The 23,177-nt window shown below is 48.2% G+C and overlaps 2 protein-coding genes across 3 annotated transcripts; one reads left to right on the plus strand and one right to left on the minus strand.

Annotated features, from left to right (window-relative positions):
• The first annotated feature begins 440 nt into the window (after window positions 1–440).
• On the plus strand, window positions 441–19,312 carry RPS17 (ribosomal protein S17). Of its 2 annotated transcripts, XM_063652896.1 has the most exons (6): window positions 498–627; window positions 923–1,074; window positions 2,059–2,164; window positions 2,679–2,744; window positions 7,791–8,030; window positions 14,619–19,312. In XM_063652896.1, the coding sequence occupies exons 1-5, from the start codon at window positions 625–627 to the stop codon at window positions 7,989–7,991; spliced, it is 528 nt and encodes a 175-aa protein (XP_063508966.1). In that variant the 5' UTR covers window positions 498–624; the 3' UTR covers window positions 7,992–8,030; window positions 14,619–19,312. The 2 variants fall into 2 exon arrangements, with proteins under 2 accessions (XP_054306946.1, XP_063508966.1); XM_054450971.2 differs by lacking the exons at window positions 7,791–8,030; window positions 14,619–19,312 and adding an exon at window positions 4,178–4,304 and having other exon boundaries at window positions 441–627.
• LOC129014041 (golgin subfamily A member 6-like protein 9) lies at window positions 11,440–20,846 on the minus strand. Its single transcript, XM_054450998.2, is given in 9 exon segments — window positions 11,440–14,713; window positions 14,916–15,030; window positions 16,064–16,124; window positions 16,391–16,917; window positions 17,300–17,387; window positions 18,050–18,130; window positions 18,317–18,376; window positions 18,982–19,101; window positions 20,763–20,846. Coding segments are annotated over 9 exon segments (1,269 nt in total). The 3' UTR covers window positions 11,440–14,580.
• Window positions 20,847–23,177: the final 2,331 nt, after the last annotated feature.

Below are 23,177 nucleotides of genomic sequence, written 5' to 3' on the forward strand. Positions count from 1 at the left end.
GAAAAATAAGCCGAATCACACGGCAAGTGCTAGGAAATATAAGCAGGGATAGTGAGGGAGTTATTTTACCTAAGTTTGAAGGGAAAGCCCTCTGATAAGGCGACATTTGAGCAAAGGCCCGGAAGAAATGAGCCATGTCTCGCCCAGTCGCACCCTGTCTCTACCTGACAAGTCTCCGGCCCGCGGACTGAGTGGGGGACCTGGGCGGCCGCCATCCCCCACTTCCTCATTGTTCCACGGCCCTGGATCGCCTTCCTTTCTCGGTCCTCCCGAGGACCGGATGCTTCTCCTCTCCCTGGCGTGTGTGGAAGAGATGGACGGCTCCTACGCTAAAGCACATCGCACGGGCGGTCCCATTAAAAATCAGATGGGGGAGAGAAGCGAGCCCAAGTCAACCGAGGGGAGCGGGGAGCGGAAAGGGAGGAGCCGTCGGCGGCGGGACAGACACCCTGCCCACCGGAGGGGCGAGCCGCCGCCGCTCCCGCTCCACTCCGCCAGGGGGCGCTGTGTGGCTCCCGAGTAAGCTCAGCGCGCCCGGGGCCGGGCGGAAGCGGCTCTCTGGCCTAAGCTTTAACAGGCTTCGCCTGTGCTTCCTATTTCCTCTTTTACCAAGGACCCGCCAACATGGTAGGTGTTTTGGCTCGAGGCTGCCATCCTCCACAATCGTCCCCCATCTGCAGCTTCCCGCGGTCCTCAGCCCACAAAGAGAGGGCCTGGGCCGGGAAGGCGCAGAGCCCTGTCCGGCTGGAGCGCAACGGGCCGGCGGCTTCTGCATTGAGCCCGGCGCCCGGCACTGTCCAGCCGGGCCTTCTCCGGCTCAGCGCAGCCGGCGGTCCCCAACCACACCCGCCGGGGCTTGGCGCCGCACTCTTCCCAGAAGGTTGCGCTGGCTCGTGAGTGATCCTGTCCTCTCCACCCGCAGGGCCGCGTTCGCACCAAAACCGTGAAGAAGGCGGCCCGGGTCATCATAGAAAAGTACTACACGCGCCTGGGCAACGACTTCCACACGAACAAGCGCGTGTGCGAGGAGATCGCCATTATCCCCAGCAAAAAGCTCCGCAACAAGATAGCAGGGTGAGTCGAGGCTTCCGGGGCCCCGCGGTCTGTTTGTGTGCTCTGCCGCCTTCCGACTCGGGAAGAGACGGTGCAGTGGTGGTTTCGTTAGCCTGAGACTCCCTGGTGTCCCGGAGAAGGGCTAGAGCTCTGCGTGTGCAGGATTTCTGTTGTGAACTTAGGCCTGTCATGACTGGCCGCGGTGACACTGGGTCGAAGGTAGCCACCGTCAGACCTCTTGGTTTGAAGCTACCTTGCTTTTAGTTGTCAACTTTCTTTTGTTTCTTTTTTTTTTTTTTTTTTTTTGAGACGGAATCTTGCTCTGGCGCCCAGGCTAGAGTGCAGTGGCGCCATCTCGGCTCACTGCAACCTCCGTCTCCCGGGTTCAAGCGATTGTCATGCCTCAGCCTTCCGAGTAGCTGGGATTAGAGGCGTGTGCTACCACACCCGGCTAATTTTTGTATTTTTAGTAGAGACAGGGTTTCACAATGTTGGCCAGGCTGGTCTCGAACTCCTGACCTCAAGCGATCCGCCCGCCTCGGCCTCCCAAATTGCTGGGATTACAGGCATGAGCCACCTCGCCCGGCTGGGTGTAAACTTCTAATGCGTTCTTCACAGTTGCAGTTACTGTTCGAGAGATTTATAGGAATATGGTCTGGAAGAATAGTGCCAAAGTCAACGTATTAATTGCCAAATTATGTGAATTTGAAATTGGAAGAAAATGAAGGCTGTGAAGGGTCGTGAAACTGCGGGGCGGGGCGGGGCGAGTGGGTGGGGGCGGTTGATCATCATGAAGGAGAGTTTGAATAGAGAATGAGAAACCAAAGGGAAGGAATGCTCAGGCCAGCGGAGGTTCTGTGTGTAGGAGGTCCCAGGATAGTGTTCCTCTTCCTTCTCACTGTGGAAAAGAACTAAAGCGGGTATTTATATATCCACATGTGCTGAGTACCAGGTGGGAGTTGATTTGTCTTCTTACTGTTCTCTTTGGCTATGTGTGCTTTGTAGCTATGTCACGCATCTGATGAAGCGGATTCAGAGAGGCCCAGTAAGAGGTATCTCCATCAAGCTGCAGGAGGAGGAGAGAGAAAGGAGAGACAATTATGTTCCTGAGGTAAACTTTCTGGATATTTGGGCTTCTTGCTAATCCTCAAATGATAAAGCTGTGGGTTCTTGGCTTCCAAAAGGACCTCAGCTGAATCTGAGACCTTTTATCCATACATTCCATAACCAGCTGTGGGTGCCCATAGGCCCCCTACCAGTTTCTTAGCCTCCATTCTGCTCTTCTGGAACCAGTTAAGTCTATTCCATATTTCATGAGAGCCCTTAATAATGTTGATTTGATGACTGCTGTCATGGCTTGATTGTTTGCCCCTAATATAGTATTCTTTGGTGTAAACACAGACTTCAAGTGTTCTGAATACTGAATGAGGGCATGGGAAGGTAAGACCAGAAGAACAGGTCATCGGGGTCTGTAATACTGTAAGAGACTGCTCGCCTTGTGAGAGGAATGCTATCCTTGTGCAGCTCCTCTTCCCCATATTTAAGAACCTGGGGAGAGGAGGAGGAGGAGAGATGAGTGATAATCTCATTGATTGGTATTTTGACCCTACCTCATTTCCTTCTAGGTCTCAGCCTTGGATCAGGAGATAATTGAAGTAGATCCTGACACTAAGGAAATGCTGAAGCTTTTGGTAAGTGTTTGCTGGATTCCTAGAGTGGTATTTTCCTGGTCAAAAACCATCAGTAGGTCTTATTATCCAAGGTCACCCAGCTAGTAAGTGGCAGAGTTGGGAATCCCATCTAAACTTCTAGCCACTAAACTGGACTGCTTTCATAAGGGGTGTAGCGGAAGTTGTGTGCATTGAGTTTGCTCGCCACAAGATCATGATTCCCAAATCTAGTGGCTTCCAGGACACCTTTTCTCTCTTGGCTGCTTCTGTTCTTGGTTTTATAGCTGGCTTACGTTGCCCCCTTTGTGTCAGCCCTGGTTGAATCTGCCTGCTTTTCTTCTGTGAAGGCATTCCTTTGGTGTCTCCATGCTAACCACTCAGAAATGAGCTTTGGTCCATTTCCAGGTACATTCAAGGCACTACTTAGGTAGTTCACGAGTATCTTCATTGCACTTTGATGTTTTTTCTGTGGCTTATCTTAGTCCTTTTGCATACTTGGGTGAAAGCATGGGCTTCAAAATCCATTGGGCGGTTGGTGATTTTGAACAACTTCATTTTTCCTATTTTTATGGTCATTAAATGTTTAAGAAACTCAAAAAGGTAATAGCAAAATGAACTCACATGTACTTTCCCAGCTTCAGAAAAACATCACCGGTACAGCTACAGCCCCGCTGTGGGTCTTTTCTTCCTGAAATAACCACTGCGCTGAATGCAGCTTTTTTGTTGAAACTAAAATGGGTTTCTGAGGACCAAATAGGACATGAAGTTCCAGGTATAAGTTGGGCCCTTTGGCTTCTTGCCTTGCCTACCAGCCTGAACTTGTTTGAGGGCAGGGTCTGCTCTTGCCTCCCTCCCTTCTGCTTGATGCCTTGTGTACTTGGACCCTTCACAAATGTTGATGAGATTAGTAATAGCTCTTACCCGGGGCTGGTCCTGGAAAGCAAGTGGCACTGTGTATTCTCAAAGGGACAGAGTTTTGCTTTAGAGGACATTTAGCAATGTCCAGACACATTTTTGATTCTCATAGCCAGGGAATACCTGCTAACTTCTAATGGGTAGAGGCCAAGGATGTTGCTAAACTTTGTGCAATACACAATGCAGCCGCCTATAACAAAGAATGTCCAGCCCAGGATGTCTACGTTGCCAAGATTGAGAAATGGTGTTTTAGAGTGATTGATAGGAAGGGGTTGTGAAAACAGATACAAATGGCATGGTACATTGGGTAAAAGTCATAGAGTTGTAAATGGGGATACCACATGATCAGGTGTGTGTTGAAGGAAGATCACTCTGGAAAAGTGGGAGGCATTGAGAACCCTGTGGGCTCTTAAAGGGTCCTTCAGGTCGCCTCTGGACCCCCTTGAGAGTGCTGTGGCTCTAGGGGCCTCTGTTTTCTTCTGGGGTCCACCCACAGATCTCACCAGTAACTGCTCACTGAATCCATTTTCTCGTTCCAGGACTTCGGCAGTCTGTCCAACCTTCAGGTCACTCAGCCTACAGTTGGGATGAATTTCAAAACGCCTCGGGGACCTGTTTGAATTTTTTCTGTAGTGCTGTATTATTTTCAATAAATCTGGGACAGCAGCCTTTCCTGTGTCATCTTTGCAGTTCTGTGTGGGTAGAGGAAAGGCAGGAGCTCTCAAGGCAACACATCAGCTGGCACTTGTCTGGGATACAGGTGCTGCTGCATCTGGTTTATGGGGAGTGGGTTCACCAGAGTTTAGTAAAGGAGCAAGGGCAAGCCTGAGCGTGTTGAGAGTGGTCTGCAGTACGAGCCCGGAAAGCTGCTTTGGCAGCTCCACCCTGCTTCCCTGGGTCTTCAGCCCCTGCTGGGTACATAAAATTTGGGCCAACTTGCCCACGTTCAGAAGGTAGCAACAGGATTATCATGTGTATCAGGGTTTGACTTTTCATTCAGTGGGAGGTAGGATGAATGGTGTCTTTGTGTCCAATGTTGAGCCCAATGCCTAGAATATGGAAGATCTCAACAAATGTGAATAAATGTGTATGGGAGGATTGATACTGGGATGCTTCAGCCTAACCAGAGGCAGAGCTCACCAGCTGCAACCTGGGTAGACTCCCCTGGACTCTGAGCTTTAGGATCTCTGTCGCTGTCAGTTAACCGCGTGTGTGTGTGTGTCTCACAGGAGCTGGGCTGCACTTGGTTGGTTCATGCCCTTGCGTATGAGGAAAGTTGTGGGCTCCGTGTTTCTCCAGTGGAACAAGGAGCTGTTGCAGAGCCAGGCTTAGCTGGATGGGTGTCCAAGAAAACAGGCGGGCGTGGTGGCTCACACCTGTAATCCCAGTACTTCAGGAGACTGAGGTGGGAGGGATTGCTTGAGCCTGAGAGTTGGAGACCAGCCTGGGCAATAGCAAGACCTCCTCTCTACTAAAAAGGTAGAAAATAAGCCGGGCATGGTGATGTGCATGTGTAGTCCAGCTACACATGGTTAGGCGGACGGAGGGCTGCCTAAGCCTTGGAGGTGGAGGTTGCGATGAGCCGAGATCATGCCACTGCACTACAATCTAGGCGACGAAGTGAGACCCTGTCTCCAAAAAAAAGCAGCCAGGAAGTGGCAAAGCTCTAGCCTTAAAGTGATTCTTGCATATCTATTTGTCAAGCAGATAAATACAGCAGACATTTTAAATGTGTTTTATAACTTAATTTTTGTATAATTTCAAATTTACAGAGAAGTTGCAAGAATAGTACAAAGAACGCCGAGGTTTACCAGTTCACATTTTGCCTCAATGGCTTTATCTTTTTTTGGGGGGGAGATGGAGTCTCACTCTGTCACCCAGGCTGGAGTGCAGTGGCACAATCTTGGCTCACTGCAACCTCCATCTCCCAAGTTCAAGTGATTGTCCTGCCTCAGCCTCCCGAGTAGCTGGGATTACAGGCGCTCACGGCCACACAAAGCTAATTTTTTTTTTCTTTTTTGAGACAGTTTTGCTCTTGTGGCCCACGCTGGAGTGCAATGGCGCGATCTTGGCTCACTGCAACTTCCACTTCCCAGGTTCAGGCGATTCTCCTGTCTCAGCCTCCCAAGTAGCTGGGATTACAGGCATGCACCACCACGCCTGGCTAATTTTGTATTATTAGGAGAGACAGGGTTTCTCCATGTTGGTCAGGCTGGTCTTGAACTCCCGGCCTCAGGTGATCCACCTGCATCAGCCTCCCAAAGTGCTGAGATTATAGGTGTGAGCCACTGCACCAGGCCATATATTCTTTATATATATATATATATACACACACACACACACACAACTTTTTATATTCAAGAAAATCTATTACATTTATTTCTTCTTTTTTTCTTTAACGATTTGTTTTTTTTTAAATTATTATTGTTATACTTTAAGTTCTAGGGTACATGTGCACAACTTGCAGGTTTGTTACATATGTATACATGTGCCATGTTGGTGTGCTCCACCCGTTAACTTGTCATTTATGTTAGGTCTATCTCCTAATGCTATCCCTCCCCGCTACCCCATGACAGGCCCCAGTGTGTGATGTTCCCCACCCTGTGTCCAAGTGTTCTCATTGTTCAATTCCCACCTATGAGTGAGAACATGTAGTGTTTGATTTTCTGTCCTTGCGATAGTTTGCTCAGAATGATGGTTTCTAGCTTCATCCATGTCCCTACAAAGGACACAAACTCATCCTTTTTATGGCTGCATAGTATTCCATGGACACACACAACTTTTTTTCTGCTCCACTTGAAGTTAAGTTGGAGATGTGCCCATTTACTCCCAAATATTTCAGTGTTACTTCCAGAACAAGAACATTATTTTATATAACCACAATACAATGATCAAAATCAGGAAACGTAACATTGATACAGTACTATGTAATTCAGTCAGTCCTTGGTCACATTTTGGTCACATTCACAAAATGTGAAAGGTCATGGTTGATTTATTTTGTCCTTCAATTTGGGCTTTAGTAGCCGGGACCACAGGTATGGACCACCATGCCTAGCTAATTTTTAAATTTTTTGTAGACATAATATCTCCTGTGTTACCCAGGCTGGCCGTGAACTCCTGGCCTCAAGTGATCCTCCCCCCTCAGCCTCCCAGAGAGCTAGGGTTACACTAGTGTGTGAGCCACCGCATTCAGCCATGTACTCTTATATCTTAATCTGTTAGCCAACCTTTGGCTACCCCCTCCCGCTTACTCTTCCTCACCTCTAGTAAACACTATTCTAAGCAAATAGATCTTAAAGGAGACCACCCAGAACCTGGTAGACTCCTATATGGCCATTGTCAACAAGATAGTGTGGGACCTCATGGTTGGTCTCATGCCCAGGACCGTCATGCACCTCATGATCAACAACGTGCATGCACTGCCTCATGGGGGCAGGGGGCGACTGTGGCACTGGGGACGGAGGTGGACATGTTGGCCTGGGAGAGATGCCGATCAGCCCTATGGGACCAGGTCCAGGGAGGGAGGCACGGTGAAGACCAGAGCTGTCCCATAGAAATATAACATGGGACTGGGCACAGTGGCCCATCCCTGTAATCCCAGCACTTTGGGAGGCCAAGGCAGGAGGATCGCTTGAGCACAGGAGTTTGAGACCAGCCTGGGCAACATAGTGAGACCTGGTCTGTACATAAAAATTTTAAAAATAGCTGGGCTTGGTGGTGGCACATGCCTGTAGTCCTAGCTACTCAACAGGCTGAAGTTGGAGGATCACTTTGAGCCTAGGAGGTTGAGGCTGCAGTAAGTAGTGATCTCACCCACTGTACTCCAGCCTGGTGACAGAGTGAGATCCTATCTCCAAAAAATTTTTTAAAAACTGAGTAGACAGGTGTCCTGGTGGCATGATAGGTCCTGGGTCCCCTTCCAGATCTGTAACCTTGGACAGGTGACTTTTCCTCTGGACCTCAGTGTCCCCATCTGAGTGAGAAAAGGCGGTGGGGAGGCAGATCTTCGAGTCTAAGTGGTGTAGAAGCTGCGTCTGAAAAGCCATACTCGGGGCTCCAAGCCCAGCGTACAGTCCCAGCAGGGTCCGGCAGGGCAGCCAGGGTGGCACAGGCATTAGGTTGCACCCTCCTTCCCTCTTTGCCCACTCTCAGACCAAAGAATTCATCTTCTCGGAGCTGCTATCCAACCTGTACTCGCATGGGGACCAGGACACGCCGATGGAGCAGTCTACAGAGCAGGTGCAGCGGGGCAATGAGATGCTGTGCATGCACCATGTGCTGACAGAGGTGCTCAGCATCATCAGCGACATCAACACGATCACCATCAGCATGCCCATGGGGGCCCGTGGATGACTCTTGGCTGCAGGTGCAGAGCATCCCGGCTGGATGCAGGTACCAGGGCCGGCCCCCACAGTCCCAAAGTCCCCCAGCCTCCATGACTGAGCCTGGGGACTCTTGGAACGGGCTCCATGCCCAAGCTGGCAGACGTGGGTGCTCTCTGGAGCCGTCAGAGAGGGCAGAGAGCTCGTGGTTTATGGTGTAGGGGCTGGGAGCTTGGAGGGGGTTGTGTGTGGGGCTGGATTCTGAGGCGGCCAGAGGCCTAGGAACATCATCCTGGGCACGCCGTACCTGTCGTTCAGTCTGAGTCATGCTGCCAGGGCAGGTATCCAGCTCCCAGCCTGGGAGTGCCGAGAGCCAAATCAGATTAGGGTGATACTCAGGGTCCCACCTCCTCTATTTGTTGGCAATCCAGTGGTGATCTAGGATAAAAGCCTGAGAGTCCTATACACACGGTCATCCCACAACACACTTCACAGGCCAGGCAGAGACACACAGCCCCCTTTCCTCCCTCCCAGATACCATCATAGCTGCTAGTGTGTGACCGAAGGCAGGGTCCCTGGCCCCCGCTGAAGCACCACTGCCAGCCAGTGGGCTCATGCACCTTGGCCTGTTGCTCCTAGAGGTCACCTATGCTATTCAACCAAGGGGACCACAGTGCCTGCTGGCCCGGCTGAGCTCTGTCCAGTGAGCCTGCCCGCCTCTCCTGCCACAGACTCTCCCTCTTCTGCTTTTCCCTGCAGGAAGGGCCCAGCCTCACCTATGTGCCCTGCAGTCCCCCAACAAGCTGAGGCTCCCCTCTTAGACTTTTAAGTCTATGGCCAGTGGCATCTGGCTACCTGCCCTCCCTGCCTCCCCCAGGGTCCTTTCAGAGGGTCCTGGGCTTTCTGATGGCCCAAAGGGGCCTCCGGTGCTCACTCCAACCATCCATCCCTTTTAGCTTCATCATCCTGGTTCAAGCAGTGTTCCTTCCCTATCAGGCCTGGTGGCTGTTGCTTGGGGCTCCCCAAGGCGAGGGGTGGCCCTGGGCCAGTGGGTTGGAAGACAGGGTGACCAGAGAAAAGGGAAGCCTGAGGGGGCTGAGCATTGGTCTGAACTGTGGGTACACTGCCTGGATGACATGGAAGAGGCGTGTGTGGGGTGTGGAGGGCTGCTGCAGCCCCCAGGCACTACCTGTGAAGCTCCGGCTTCTCCCTCCGTCCTCCTCCCCTTTCCCTTCCAGCCCCTTTTCCAGGAACCTTACTACACACCCGCACCTGTGCCCTCCCCTCCCTGGCCCTCCCACAGCTGCTGTGTCACGCCCATGCTCTGCACTTGCCTCACCAGCAGTCCGCTCGCTTTTCTCTCTCCTGTTTTCTCTCTGCTTTCTCTCCACTTGCCAGCTGATCGGGTCAGGCAAGTCCATCCTGTCCTGAGAGCCCCAGGCCCCCGTTCGACCTCTAAACAGATCCCTCTTCTCAGAGACCTCCCTTTCCAAGCCTGCCTGAGCGGGTGTTCTGTGACTTGACAGTGGCTCTCCAGCCCCAAAGCCAGCCCCCTTCATCTGTGACTTAGTCTGTTGTAGTGGTGAGCTGACACGTCCAGGTGTGACCATTACTGAAAACTTGTGCCCCTTCTGTGGTATGCCCTGCCTTGTTCTATAATATATGTATGCACCTACACATGGCCGACCGCCTCGCCTCTAGCACTAGGAATAAGTCCCCGTGCTGTCCTTTTGGAGTCTTGTGGTCCAACAAGAGAAAGCTGTCCCCTGACATCGCCCCTCCAAAGTGTGCCACCTCCAGTGAGACTCCCTGTCATGCCCGGCCTGTGGACAGCCAGCCCCCGCCATCCCTCCCACTCTCCACCAAGCATGGGGGTGCTGTGCAGGCAGCCACGTGGCCTGACAGTCTCTACCAGTCCTGCTGTCCCTCGGCTGAGAATCAAACCCATTTCTGGATGACGGGGAATGTGTCCTCTGCTGGCTGTGTTCTCTGTGGAGCTCAGGGGAGGGGAAAGGCCAAGCCATTTCTAGGGTGCTGTTGGGAGCAAGTGAAAAGGCCACATCCTTTCCAAAGGACACCTTTCCTGGAAAGTCCCTGGAGCCTAGCTGGTTTTTATCCTGTGAAGCTGGCTCTGGCCACTAGGGGGAAGGGTCATGATCTCAGCCTGGAGGGAGACTGAGGGGCAGCCGGCAGTCTGGAGGGACAGACAGAACAGGCCACCCGGTGCAGACAGGAGAGGGAGGCAAGAGGACGGAAGGGAAGACGCCTGGGGTGGATGGAAGTCAGTGCCCTTGGGTGCTGGTATCTGTCTTCCCGGCCACAGCTAGATCAGGCTTCTGAGCCTGTTGGCTGTCAGGGCTGGACTGTGCTCCGTAGGTGCCATGGCAGTCCCCGTGAAATCCACCAGGTGTCACCAGGCAGCATACAGGTAACAGGCCTGGAAGATCCCCAACAGCCCAGCTGGACATGCTCAGACACTCAGGCTCCTCATTCAGTGGGACAAACTCCAGGACCCAGTGAAGGAAACGGGAACACACCAGGCTGAGCAGTATGGCTAAATCCATTTAATGCAAAATGAAAAGCAAAATAAACACGAGTCGCATCACCAAGGGAGCCACGACCCCATCCCCGCCTCCTTCCTCTGTCCTATGCTAGCAATAAATATGTTTCCCAGATGCAAATAATTATTAGATCCTCCTCCCCATATGCCAGCTCCAACCTCCACTAGGTACGATACAGGGGCAGCCCTACCCCCCAGAATATACAAAACGTTACACAGATACAATATATACACTGGGGAAGGGGGGGTCACCCCAGCAGCCCGTGCCTTTGCCTAGTCTACTGTTAGCCCCACTGTCCTGCCTCAGCTGCCTCTCTGAATAAGAAGATGGGAGCCCCCCTGAGGGAAAAGTTTCTTTGGCAAGAGTAGAGAGGCCATCAGGCCTACTCCAAACCAACCAACTCCACCAGCCTCTGGCTCCTAAATAACAAGCATTATCATCCAGAAATTTAAGGACTCAGCCCTGGTCAAGGTGGCAAAGGGTCTGTTTCCCCCCATTAGACAGGGGTCTTGTCTTGCTACCCTAATGGTAAAGGGGTGACTGGGAAGGGGTGATAGGGACATGGTGGAGGCGGAGACTCCAGACCCACTTCTCCAGGCTTATGCTGAAAGGGGCCTGCTTTTATTTATTTTTGTTTATATCCCATGACTTTTTTTTTAATCCCATAACTTCTTTTTCATAACTTTTTAAATAACTTTTCATATAACTTTTTCTACTTTTTTTGACACACTTTTCCACATTTTTTATCCCATAACTCTTTCATCCCATAACTTTGTTTTTTCTTTTAATAAACACACTTACATAGTTACAATTTTGTAAAAATAAAAACAGATTATCTCATTATGCCCATTATTTGCACGCTATAGTATTTAATACTATAGTTTTCAAGACACAAAATTTTAAGGCAAAAACAGCACTTTGCAACAATTTAATAATTTATTACATTACAGTAACATCACAGCAGTCAACAATGCCACTTTAGGCAAAAGTCAGTATTTCCATTATACATTCTGTTTGTAAGAATTCATAAATAGGTAAAAGTCATTCTAAGAAAACTTGGCAAATAAAGCTTTGGACTGGAATTGGCATTTCTTTCTCTACTTTTCCTTCACCTGGTTTCTTTCTTTTAAACTACAGTATTCATATTTAAAATGTTTTAACTTATTTCAAAACATTAAGATAGCAGTTACATTTTTTAATAGTTATATTATTTTAAAATGACTAAGATAAAGTTTTAGAGAAATTATATTATGGATAGGGCTGATTTACATTTTCACATTTTCAAAAAACTAGCTTTGCTTTTAGAACTGATTATTTTCATTTTGAGAAAACCTATCAGGTTTAATCAAATACTTTAAAAATAATTATATATTGCAGTCTTTAGATAGGTATTTTGATTCTTCCTACAAAAATTCACATTTATTCAGTTGAACTCACATTTTAAAATTCTGTTTCTGATGAACTCTAACCTTCTAATGTTGCCTTCCAAGCAAATTGAAAGCTGCCTTATACTGAATGAGGAAGAGAACAAATACTTGGCTGAATGAGGTACTGCAAAAGACTGCATGCACTTTGAAGGAAGACTTAAGTTATTGTCACACGATTTCCATTCTTTTTAGCTTTTTCTTAAACATATGACAAAATACCTACACAAAGAGTGGTATTTCAGTTAATATAGTACATTTATTTTTCAGACTGACATTCACCTTAAATATGCCCGTATGTGATTTAATCCATAGGTACCTGATGAACACATTATTGTCAGATTGGTTACAGATGCTAAACGCTATCTGAAGGTCATTCCTAGTCATTTATACGTGTCAGGGTAAAAGTGAAGTGATTTGAACCATAAAAATACCTTTGAAATAATTTATCAATGTATTAGGTAAACCCAGTTTCAGAATGATAAAGAAAAACTGTTAGACCAAATAATGTGGCTAATTAACAGTGATATGATTTCTAGCCCGAGGGTTTAAAATGGACTTAAAGTAACTGTCTTTAAACTGAACTCAAAGAATGCAAAAGCGGCAAGTTCAGAAAATAAAAGGCAAGAACAGGACCTTAAGTCCATTTTAAACCCTTGGGCTGGAAATCCTACCACTGTTAATTAGCCACATTATTTGGTCTAACAGTTTTTCTTTGTCATTCTGAAACTGAGTTTATCAAATACATTGATAAATTCATACAATTTGGAAGAGTCAGTTGAAGTCACAAGGGCTCAATATTTGCAATCTTTCAGTGAATGCAGGCAATTCTCTTATTCAATCTGTAAAATTGTATTATTGATCTCCTATTAATGTCATATTTATAAATGTATCATGAGGATGCCAAATGCTAAAAATGGAGATGGTCTAGTAACTAGAAATGCCCACCCCAGGGAGCGCAGATACATCTCTCCCTACATCCTAATGATATGATGTATTTTGGAACACAGACATTAGAACTTCATGAAGTTTTAGCTGTTGATTCTTTCCCAAGCATCATCCAGTTATGATATAGGCAACATATGACTGAAATAATTCATTGATCATGCACATTAACATAAATATTACACAAAATATGCCTCTAACTGAAAGCAAAAAGTATAAAAACATATTTCACTCTTCGTAAAGAACTTTGTGAGGAAATATAACTCTGCGATTGTATAGACACTTTCCTCATGACACATTCACAAACAGTAGATTGCGCTGCAGTTTGTAAACATTTTAAGTTGCATAAACTTCTTGATTTTCAAATGTAGTATAACACTGTCTACTAAAACTCCTTTTTGTTTCAACTAAGTACTCTCACATATATTAGTTTATAATAATGTTTGTTATTATTTTTAAAGTCTTTTCCATTCAAGGAAAAGAAGTAAATTCCTATGTCAGATGCTTGAAGACTAGGTATTAGCCAGAGAGGTCTAGATGGTAAAAATCCATCTTCTAGCCTCAAATAAGCTCCATGAACATAGAGGAATGCCAGGTGTCACACAGCTTTCCTTCACTCGAATTCATTCTTGACTAGAGCCTGTATGCCTGTTCCAGGGACATTTAAACTCTTAAAGGATTTCTTCTGATCTTTACTAAATACATTAAGAAGAATGCCAACCAGTGCCCTTTTGTGTGCTGGGACATGTTGTCATGTGATTAAAACAGGGAACATGAACTCTGACTTTAAAATGTATTGTAGATATAAATGCTCTAAGCTAGAAAAGGTTTCCCACATCCACAGTCATGATGGGAGCCTTTCATTCCTCAGAAATAATCCCTTTTTAGGTGGTCAAAGAAGAGTACAACTGCCACAGCTCATGAGGCAATATCTTCATGCACCCAGAGCACATACAAATCCTAAGGGAACTACCATAGTACAGCGCTCATTCTTGGCACCAGAACAAATGAAACATATTCTATCCTGCACACACCTGCCAGAGTAGGCCACTTTCCTCTTCTGGGGGATTTAAAAAGCTCCCCAAAATGTTACTACTCCCATCCCCAATACACAGAAAAAGGGGGAAAGGCTGTTTCCAGTGCTCCGCCTTTAAACAACTGTAAATGTCAGTACTCACAGCGGCATATTACAAAGTAATAGACTGCGCACTTGAGGGCAAACCACATATTGACCTAATGAAGAGCTCACTGTGATTAGGATTCGATCAAACATAACAGCAGAACATAAGCAAATTTTATCTCAATTCCGTAATGAATATACATGCTGCACTAACATTAAAAAAGCATGGCAGCCTATCCCAAACCAGCAAGAACAGTTGTGTGCATATAGTGGGTCTTTGTGTGTTTGAACTCCCACCACACAAGGGCAAACTCGATATGTATGCTAACATCCTATAATTATCAAATTAAAAAAATGCTAAAGGATGGCAGAGTGAACATGAGGGAAAGACCCACTCTCCTTTAACTTTTTACAAATAAATTTAAACTATAACTTAGAAACACAAATAAATTTAAACTATAAATTAGAAACACAAATAAACATAAGTGGCTCTAACATTCAAATAAAGTAAATGAATTGTGTAGGAGATTAACCCCTTAACATATTTTTTTTAAATTTCTTGACCAGCTCTTAGATGATGGTGATGTTTATCTCCCTGTTCTTGGCAGCCCGAAAAGAATGGCATGCAGCCTCTCCTGCTCCTCGTGCCGCCTCTCCTGTACCAACAGCTTCTCCACCCAAGCCTGGGTGCTCCTGGGGAGTCCTGCGTTAGAGGAAGCAGCTGCTGGATCTGCTGCGCAGTGGGGTTCTCATGGGGAGAACCCTCCCTGTCCTCTCCTGGTGCAGCCTCCACGCTATCAGTGAGGCTCACCTCACAAAGATCTTCGGGGTGGGGGTGGGAATCTGAACACAGTGCGAGCCTCCCCTGCTTCTGCCTGCCCACCCCGCCTGAGGGCTCTACTCACCACCCTGCTTGTCTGCACACCCAAGCTCCTGTGAGATTAGGGCTTTTAGAGCGGTACACAGGTACTGGTCTGGCTGCTGCTGCAGACTTGGAGCCTCTTGGCTCTTCAGCTCCACCTGCCGGAAGACCCTGGGCATGAGGGCATGTGGTGGCTGGCTTCCAGATTCCTGGCCCATTAATAGGGTAGCGAGGGCACTGTGGGGCACTGTGGCCTGCCCAGGCCCCTGGCCCCTTGCTCCAGGCCTAAGAGACTCTGCCTCCCTTGCCTAGAACCCTATGCCTCCTTCCCCAGCCTCAAATCTCATGTCCATTTTCCCAGCATTTAAACTGTAGGCCACAGACTGGTGGAAAAGCAGGGGGAGCCAATCACCATCTGCTAAGTGTGCTACATGCCTAATGTTTCCACGTATTATCTCATTTAATCCTCAGCACCTCTGCAAGGAAAAGGCTAACTTCCTTTTGAAGTTAAAGAAACAGAGACTTAGAGATGCAAAGTAGTTGAATTATGACCAGTGGAACTGAGGCCGGAATCCAGTTTGAATCTAAGGAGTCTTTTTTGTTTTTTTGTTTTGTTTTGAGACAGTGTCACTCTGTGTCCCAGGCTGGAGTGCAGTGGTGCAATCTCAGCTCACTGCAACCTTCACCTCCTGGGCTCAAGTGATTCTCATGTCTCAGCCTCCTGAGTAGCTGGGATTACAGGCATGCACCACCAGGCCTGGCTAATTATTATTATTTTTTAAATTTTAGTAGAGATGAGCTTTTGCCATTTTGGCCATGCTGGTCTCAAACTCCTGACCTCAAGTGATTGTCCTGCCTCAGCCTCCCAAAGTGCCGGGATTACAGGCGTGAGCCACCACACCCGACACAAAGAGCCTCTTATACCACTGTCTCTTCCTCTGCAATTGGGGGGCTCCATGCCTCTAGCTGGGATGATGATGTCCAGACCTGGGAGGAGCCCAGGGCTACCCACCTCTAAAAGTCAGAGGGCAGGAAGCAAGAAACAGTCATAGGACTGCCCTGGAGGGTGCTGGGGTCACCTGCCCCCGGGCTGCAACTGCCTCTGACCTGGCACCTCCCCTCCCCAGAGGCTGGTGCCCGCCTCCCAGCCCTTCTTGGATGGGTCGGAGGTTACCGTCTCTTTCAGCTCACCCAGCTTCTTCAGCTCCTTTACTTGCTGCTCCAACTGCAGTGTGCTCTTGTTCTTGTTGTTCTGGACAGAGAGAAGCAATCAGTGGCCACCCACTAAAACTGGAGACCCCAGAACTTGGTGTCTGCCTCCCATGGCACCCGGAAGGGTGGAGACAGGTTAGAAAAATCATCCCCTCTCTCCCACAGCCATCAGAGCGGGGCTCTGACTCACAGGTGCCTTTAGAAGTACCATTTCATGTGAAGGCTACAATGCCCCATTTTACAGGTGGGGAAACAAAGGCCTTGAGGGCTAGGGAAGAGGCAGCCTCCTCAGGTGGGGCAACGCACCAGCTCCTCAAAGCCGCTGTGTGGCTCAGCCCGCTGCTCGTAGAGGGCTTCCCACCCCAGCTCCAGCATCCTCTCCAGCTCCCGCAGCCTCTCCAGCTCCCTCAGAGTCTCCTGCTGCCACAGCCTCTCATCCTGTTCCCGAAGCCTTTCCTGTTCCAGCAGCTCCTCCACCTCATCCAGCAGCCTCTCCCTCTCCAGCTACCTCTCCTGCTCCTCCTGCCGCCTCTCCTGTTCTAACAGCTTCTCCACCTCTTCCAGCAGCCTCTCCTGCCCTGGCAGCTTCTCCTGTTCACACAGCCTCTCCTCCTGTTCACGTAGCCTCTCCTCCTGTTCATGTAGCCTCTCCTCCTGTTCACGTAGCCTCTCCTCCTGTCTTCTGTTCAGGAGACTCAACATCTGATTGTTTTCCACCTCGGCCTGGAGCTGTCTTCCCAGACTCTCCAGCTCCTTCCTTAGGTGGTTGGTCTCATCTTGTAGCTGCTCCACCTTAGAGGGCCCTGCTGGCAGCTCTGGGGCCAGGGGTTCAGCTGAGAAAAGAAGCAGAAAATAAGGGCCTCTGGATTCTCAAAAAAAAAAAAAAAAATTTCCCTTTGGTGCACAGCTCATCCTCTCAGGCTTCCCAAACTTGGCCTCACTGCTAATGATTCCTGGCACCCAGATGGTAGCCAATCTTCCAAGTCACTTTCACATAGAGAGCACTGTGGGTGGCTGACAATGGGCCCTCCTCCCTCTTTACTGATGGGGACACTGAGGCTCATGGAGATGACAAGACTTGCCATCTGCTGGCACAGACCTCTTTCCCTCTGCCTCAAAGCCCTTCCATCCACCTACCTCCCTGGGATATTCTAAGTCACCCCCACAGCCCTCTGATGCCAGTCCTGCTCCCAGGTCACATCAGCCCCATCTTACCCTTCTGGTTTTTGAGTTTGAACAAGCTCCTCCCAAGCTTCTCTACCCGATGTATCTCATGCTTCTTCTCTTCCTTCAATGTGTGAACCTGCCCAAAGCACGGGGGGAAAGGGCCCTGGAGAGAGGGGCTGTTGAACCTCTAGAGACAGAGTTTGAGAAAGGCCCACCCCGATTCTGCCAGCTTGTGATTTAGAAAGGTGCATTCATTCAACAAACATTTACTGAGCACGTAGAAGCCAGGTAGAGTTCTTCATAGCAGAGACATAAGACAGCAAAGCAGAGATGGGAGCCCTTGGCCCTGAGGTTTTCATTCTAGGGGCCTTTAAATCTCAGACTTTCACAGCGAACGGAGACCTTTGATACTCTCTACCTCCTCCAGAAACACGAGCATAAAGAGGAGAGATGGCTTGTCCAGACTCAAAAAGCAAATTAGGGACTGAGGCAGGGCAGAAATTCAGGCCCCTGACAACCAGTCAGGCTAGTGCTTCCTTGAGAGGTGACAACCCCAGGGTATGTGTGGCAAGGATAAGAGCAGGGGTGTCAGGAGAAGAGAGAGTCAGCAAAAAGGGCAGTGCAGAAGAGCCATGCTGCATGTTCTGTGCTCTGGGGTCCCTCCAGGTGAGACCTGGGTGCCCCAGCTCCCCATTTGCCCTTGGCATCAGGGGCCCCTAGCCCCTTTCTTCAGGGCCCCAAGGGGAAACGAGTCCAGGATTGACAGGCTGGAATCAGGGGACCCCACTGGACTCTTACCAGTGAATTGATGTTTTCACTGAGTTGACTGATTATTGTGGAGCTTGAGTGCAGGGCTACTGCTAGTTCTTGGTACTGGCTCTGAGGTGCATGTAGAGAAGAGGAGTTGGAGGAAGATTGTGGGGAGGGGTAGAGAGAACAATCATTAGGGCTGGTGGCGGGGGTGTGGGCTGTCTCAGCTGGCAGAGGGGTAACAAGCCCCTGCTGTGGGAGGAGGTTGGAGGGCTGGCCTACAGGGTCACTGCACCTCGGCCCAGGGCCTCTTACCTCCAGATCCTTCAGGGTAGCAGATGATGCAGGGCCCTCCCTGTAGATACCTGTTGCTCACTGCAAGAGATGAGAGTGCACATGGAGATGTTCTGTCCCCCCTCACTGTCTAAGCCCTCTGACTTCCTTTCTTCCCCATCAACTGGCAAAAGCTTCTTTTCTGCCTATCTTGGACCCTTTGTCCCATAACTCCTTTGTGCCAACTTCTCTCATGGTTCTTATCTCCCCACCATCCCACCTGGGGCCCTTTCAGTGACTCTAAAGGGACAGCCTGATGACAAGTGGCTCTTCTCATTGGTCTGGCTTCCCCCTTGAGACTGGGGATGAGGAAAATCAAACAGCAATGACCATTTCCTGGGTGTCCTGGGTGTTTGCAGCAGGCCATGTACTAAGGATTCACATAAAAGCAACAATAATGAATCTCATTTAAACTTCACAAATGGAAGTCAAAAAATACCACCTCTATTATACAGATGTGAAAAGAGAGACCCAAATACCTCAAGCAACTTGCCCTAAATCATAACCTAATCAATCCCTAATCAATCCTTAGCAGACGGAGAGGCAGGATTCAAATCCAGAATTCTTAACCAGTACCCAACAGTCCATCTACAATCTACTGCCCCTTGGGCCCCCTGTCCCCAGGAGCCTGGCCAGCCAAGACTCACATCCTCAGGTGAGTGGTAACCACCAGAAGTGGCTGTGTCAGGGCTACTGCCATTGATTTTCTTTTTCCTGTTAGCTCCTGCTGGAATGCCAGAGCTCTTCCTCTGCTGATATTCTTTTAGCTGTGGGGAAAAAAGAGCAGTAACACTCATGAGAACAATCAGCCCCTATAGCCACATCCTCCTTTACAGTTTTGACAAAATACTCTTATACACCATCTGATTTAATGCCACCAACAACTGTACAAGGTGTTGTCACAATCACTTAGTGACTGAGAGGGATTGATATCATGGATAGAAAAAAAAAGAAAGAAATAAAAAGATAATACTGGAACTTGAACTCAGTCCTCTGACTCCAAGCTCTGGGGTTTTGCCATGAATCAGCAGCTGCCAGGGACCAGAACCAGGGGCAGAGGAAGAAAAGTAAACATTAAGCAGGCAGGGACTGTAGGCAGTGTGGTTTAGAGTCACACATCCTCACACATCTGTTAGTGTGGAGAAGTGCACCAGTACCTCTCACACTTTCATATCAATGTGTCCTCATGGCAGAAGGCAGCTTTTCTGTTAAATCTGGGAATTTATCAGAAAGAGGACAACCCAAGCCTCATTTCAGAGAGAAGTCTGGTATACACTTGGAAACCTATGTGTCTGTCATCTCTAAGTACATTAATGTTTTTTCTCAAGAGACTCAGGGGAAAATGATGCTTCAGAAAGATGTCCCACATTTATCCTGTGGCACTCAAAGTACCCCAGGTTGAGATGACATGAGGAAGATTCAAGCTGTCAAGTTCAGTTTCCCAAGATCTATTCCACAGAAGATGGGTAAATCTCACTTCAGAGACCACTGACTGAAGGGCAGTCTGGTCCCAGAAGTGTGGAGAACTCAGAAAAAAATGTTAAAGTCTCTCTGGAAAGTAGAAGCCTGGGAGAAAACCAAACCAAACCCATTCTCCCATTGCCACCCAGAGATACTGTCAACGTTTTGAGCTCACAGGGGAAGTGTAGGCTTTTCCCACCGTCAATTAGACATTGTTAAGGGAGTAAGGCAGCCTGAAACCTCTTGCTCCTAGGTCCCATAGTCCCCACTCCCCTTCCAGCTGGAAATTTGTGCTGCAACCAGAGGAACCAGAAATGGGGTGAGAAAACTTAGGGGACTGGGTTGTAAGATCAAAGGCCGGTCTTGCAGCAGTAATGACAGTTCCTAGGGGGACTGTGAAATCACTACATTCCACTCCTCTCAGGGGAGGGGACCACATCAGCGCGATGCCTGAGTCACCGCTCCATGATGGGGGAGGGAAACACAGGGTTTTCACCCAGATCCTCAGAGACACCAGCCCAAGAAGCCCAGGGAGGTCAAGCTTGGGGCAGCAGGAGGGGAGGGCAGAGTCTGCAATAGGGAGCCCCAGGAGTCACCAGCCCAAAGTAACCCAGGGATGACTGGTGAGGATGTGGCCTGGGGCTCGGGGACCCAGGTCCTGGGAGACACAAGCCCAAAGAGCCCAGGGAGGTTGGGCTTGGGGCAGCAGGAGGTGAGGGCCGAGTATGGAGCAGGGAGCCCCAGGAGTCACCCACCCAAAGTCACCCTGGGGTGACTGGCAAGGGCAGGGACTGGGCTGCTTGCTGAAGGGGTGGGGCTGACAAGACTTTGATCGGGGGAGCCCAGAGGCACTGGAGTTGGGGGGCCCAGTCTGATATGCCTCAGGAGTGGTATGGACTCTGGCACCAGTCTTGTCATCAGAGGGGATCTGTGGCTGGGTTGGGGGCCATGACCTGGTGTATTTTACCTTTTTCTTGGCTGCGGCCAATTTGCCCTGTTGTGTTTTTTCTGACATCGCAGGGTGGGAAGGGAGGCGGGGTTGGGGCCACATCAGCGAAATCCCAGTGAGCACTGCTGAATGCCTCCAGTCACCTACCAGGCAGCTGTGCGACTGAGCCAGAAGAGGCGTAACCAGGGCCCCACTAGAATGCAGAACAGGGGCGTGGCCTTAATGCTCCAAGCCCATTGGTCAGTGAGAAAGATGAAAGGGAAAGGAGGCGCGGCCAAGCAGCAGCATGTCCAGAGGGACCCGTGGCATCATAAGGAAAGCTGCCCGTGCAACCGCTGTCCTCTCCCACTCTGAAAGAGGGGAGGGGCCGCCCACTCTGGGAGAGGGGAGGGGCTGGCTTTTGCTTTAAAAGCTTTAAAACTGTAAAAAAGAAACTTTAAAAAATATATGTGTGTATGCTTTATATATATGTGTGTCTGTGTGTGTGTATCTATGTGTTCCTCCAGCTTCTTATCCAGCTTCTATGCAAAGTCTATGATTTTGGCCTATATTTTTCATCTTCAAATGGAGCACAAGAATTACCAGTATTACCTTAACTGAGATATAGATCCTATAAAAATGGAAAATACATAGCATGCTTGATGATTAATGAAGCTGACTATAGTATCCAACATTCCAATAAGACAAAATAATCACAATGATTTCTCTTTTTTGGAAAAATGTTTGTCTTATTCTCATACATTATTGTTAAGATTTGTTTTAAAAACAAGAAACATGTCTAATATCTTTAAAAACACAAAGCTTTTGGGCCGGGTGCAGTGGCTCACACATGTAATGCCATCACTTTGGGAGGCCAAGGTGGGTGGATCGCCTGAGGTCAGGAGTTCGAGACCAGCCTGGCCAACATGAAGAAACCCTGTCTCTACTAAAAATACAAAAACTAGCCAGGCGTGGTGGTGGGTGCCTGTAATCCTAGCTATTTGGGAGGCTGAGGCAGAAGAATCACTTGAACCCAGGAGACGGAGGTTGCAGTGAGCCAAGCTTATGCCACTGCACTCCAGCCTGGGTGACAGAGCAAGACTCCATCTCAAAAGAAATACAATAAAATAAAATATAAAATAAGTAAGAACACAAAGCTTTCAATTTAATAAGCACTTAAAGCTCTTTACTGGTTTAAAACAAATACAAGGCCCATTTTTCTAGAATCACCTGGCCTCTCTAAGCCTTGCAAATGAAACTGAATTTCTCACTTGATACCTGGCTATGACTTGCAATCATGAAAACCAAGAATTGTGTTATGTCACTGTGTATTGCTTGTTACCTGAAATCCACACTAGGCTGGGATCAAGGGTTGAATCTTTCATGATTTTCTCCATAACCTGTGTGCTTCTTATCCCAGACCAAACTAAGCTTTTTTCTAGAGTTCTACAATTTACAGTTAATAGACAAGAGTGGTTCTCTAAATGTAGTCTATGGACTAGCAGCACCAGCAGCACCTGAGACCTTTTTATAAGTGCAAATTCTCAGGCCTCACCCTGGACCTGGTGAATGAGAAACTCTGGAGTAGGGTTCAGCAATGTGTGCTGCAGTAATCCCTCCAGGTGTTCAAGAACCTCTAGCATACAGCAGGTAGTAAAATGTATTTCCTTCTGTAGGTCCAAAGCCAGGGTTACCATATGTTCTGCCTTGTTATGAAACAAGGGCATGCAATTAAAAGACATGAATCTCCTTCCTACTCACACCCTCCATCCAATGTGTTTTATTTTTATGAGTTCAATAAGAAAACAAGTGGCAATCAGAGATTTAGTGTAAAAAGTATGTTTACAAGTGTCCGTTCTCATCCAGCCTGATCTCCTACAAAACCATTTACATCCTCTTACATCTCAAGTTTTAAAAAAGTATCTTCACAATGTAAGACTCAGGCACACTAGCAGTTCTATAACAAAACACCAAGTAGATCAGAATGTCCAACCTTACTAGAGAAGAAAAGTGGAATCGTTGGCTCTATTTTCAAATTGCATTCAACAGGAAATTTAAGTTTTGAATTTTTTTCACCTTCATACTTCCAAGTTAATAGAATTAAACCAGAATATGCCATTCTTTCAAAGCCTATAGCCAGGCAGAGTTTTACTGTATTATTTCTTGCTTTCAATGGATATAAAGCAGATTCCTAGTAGGCACATTCTGTATACCTGCAAAGATGCAGAACTAAACAGTTCCATCTGTTCAATATTAAACCAAAAGTCCTGTAGACCTCGGATGGTGAGTGTAATACTTCAGCACTAGCCCAAAGCCTCAAATATGAAAAGATACCAAGAACACCACTAGCAAACAAAACTAAACTCTCGGCCAGGAGCAGGAGCTCACGCCTGTAATCCCAGCACTTTGGCAAGCCAAGGTGGGGGGATTACTTGAAGTCAGGAATTCAAGACT

Source organism: Pongo pygmaeus, chromosome 16, assembly GCF_028885625.2.
Source record: "Pongo pygmaeus isolate AG05252 chromosome 16, NHGRI_mPonPyg2-v2.0_pri, whole genome shotgun sequence".
In the NCBI taxonomy this organism is placed as follows: domain Eukaryota; kingdom Metazoa; phylum Chordata; class Mammalia; order Primates; family Hominidae; genus Pongo; species Pongo pygmaeus.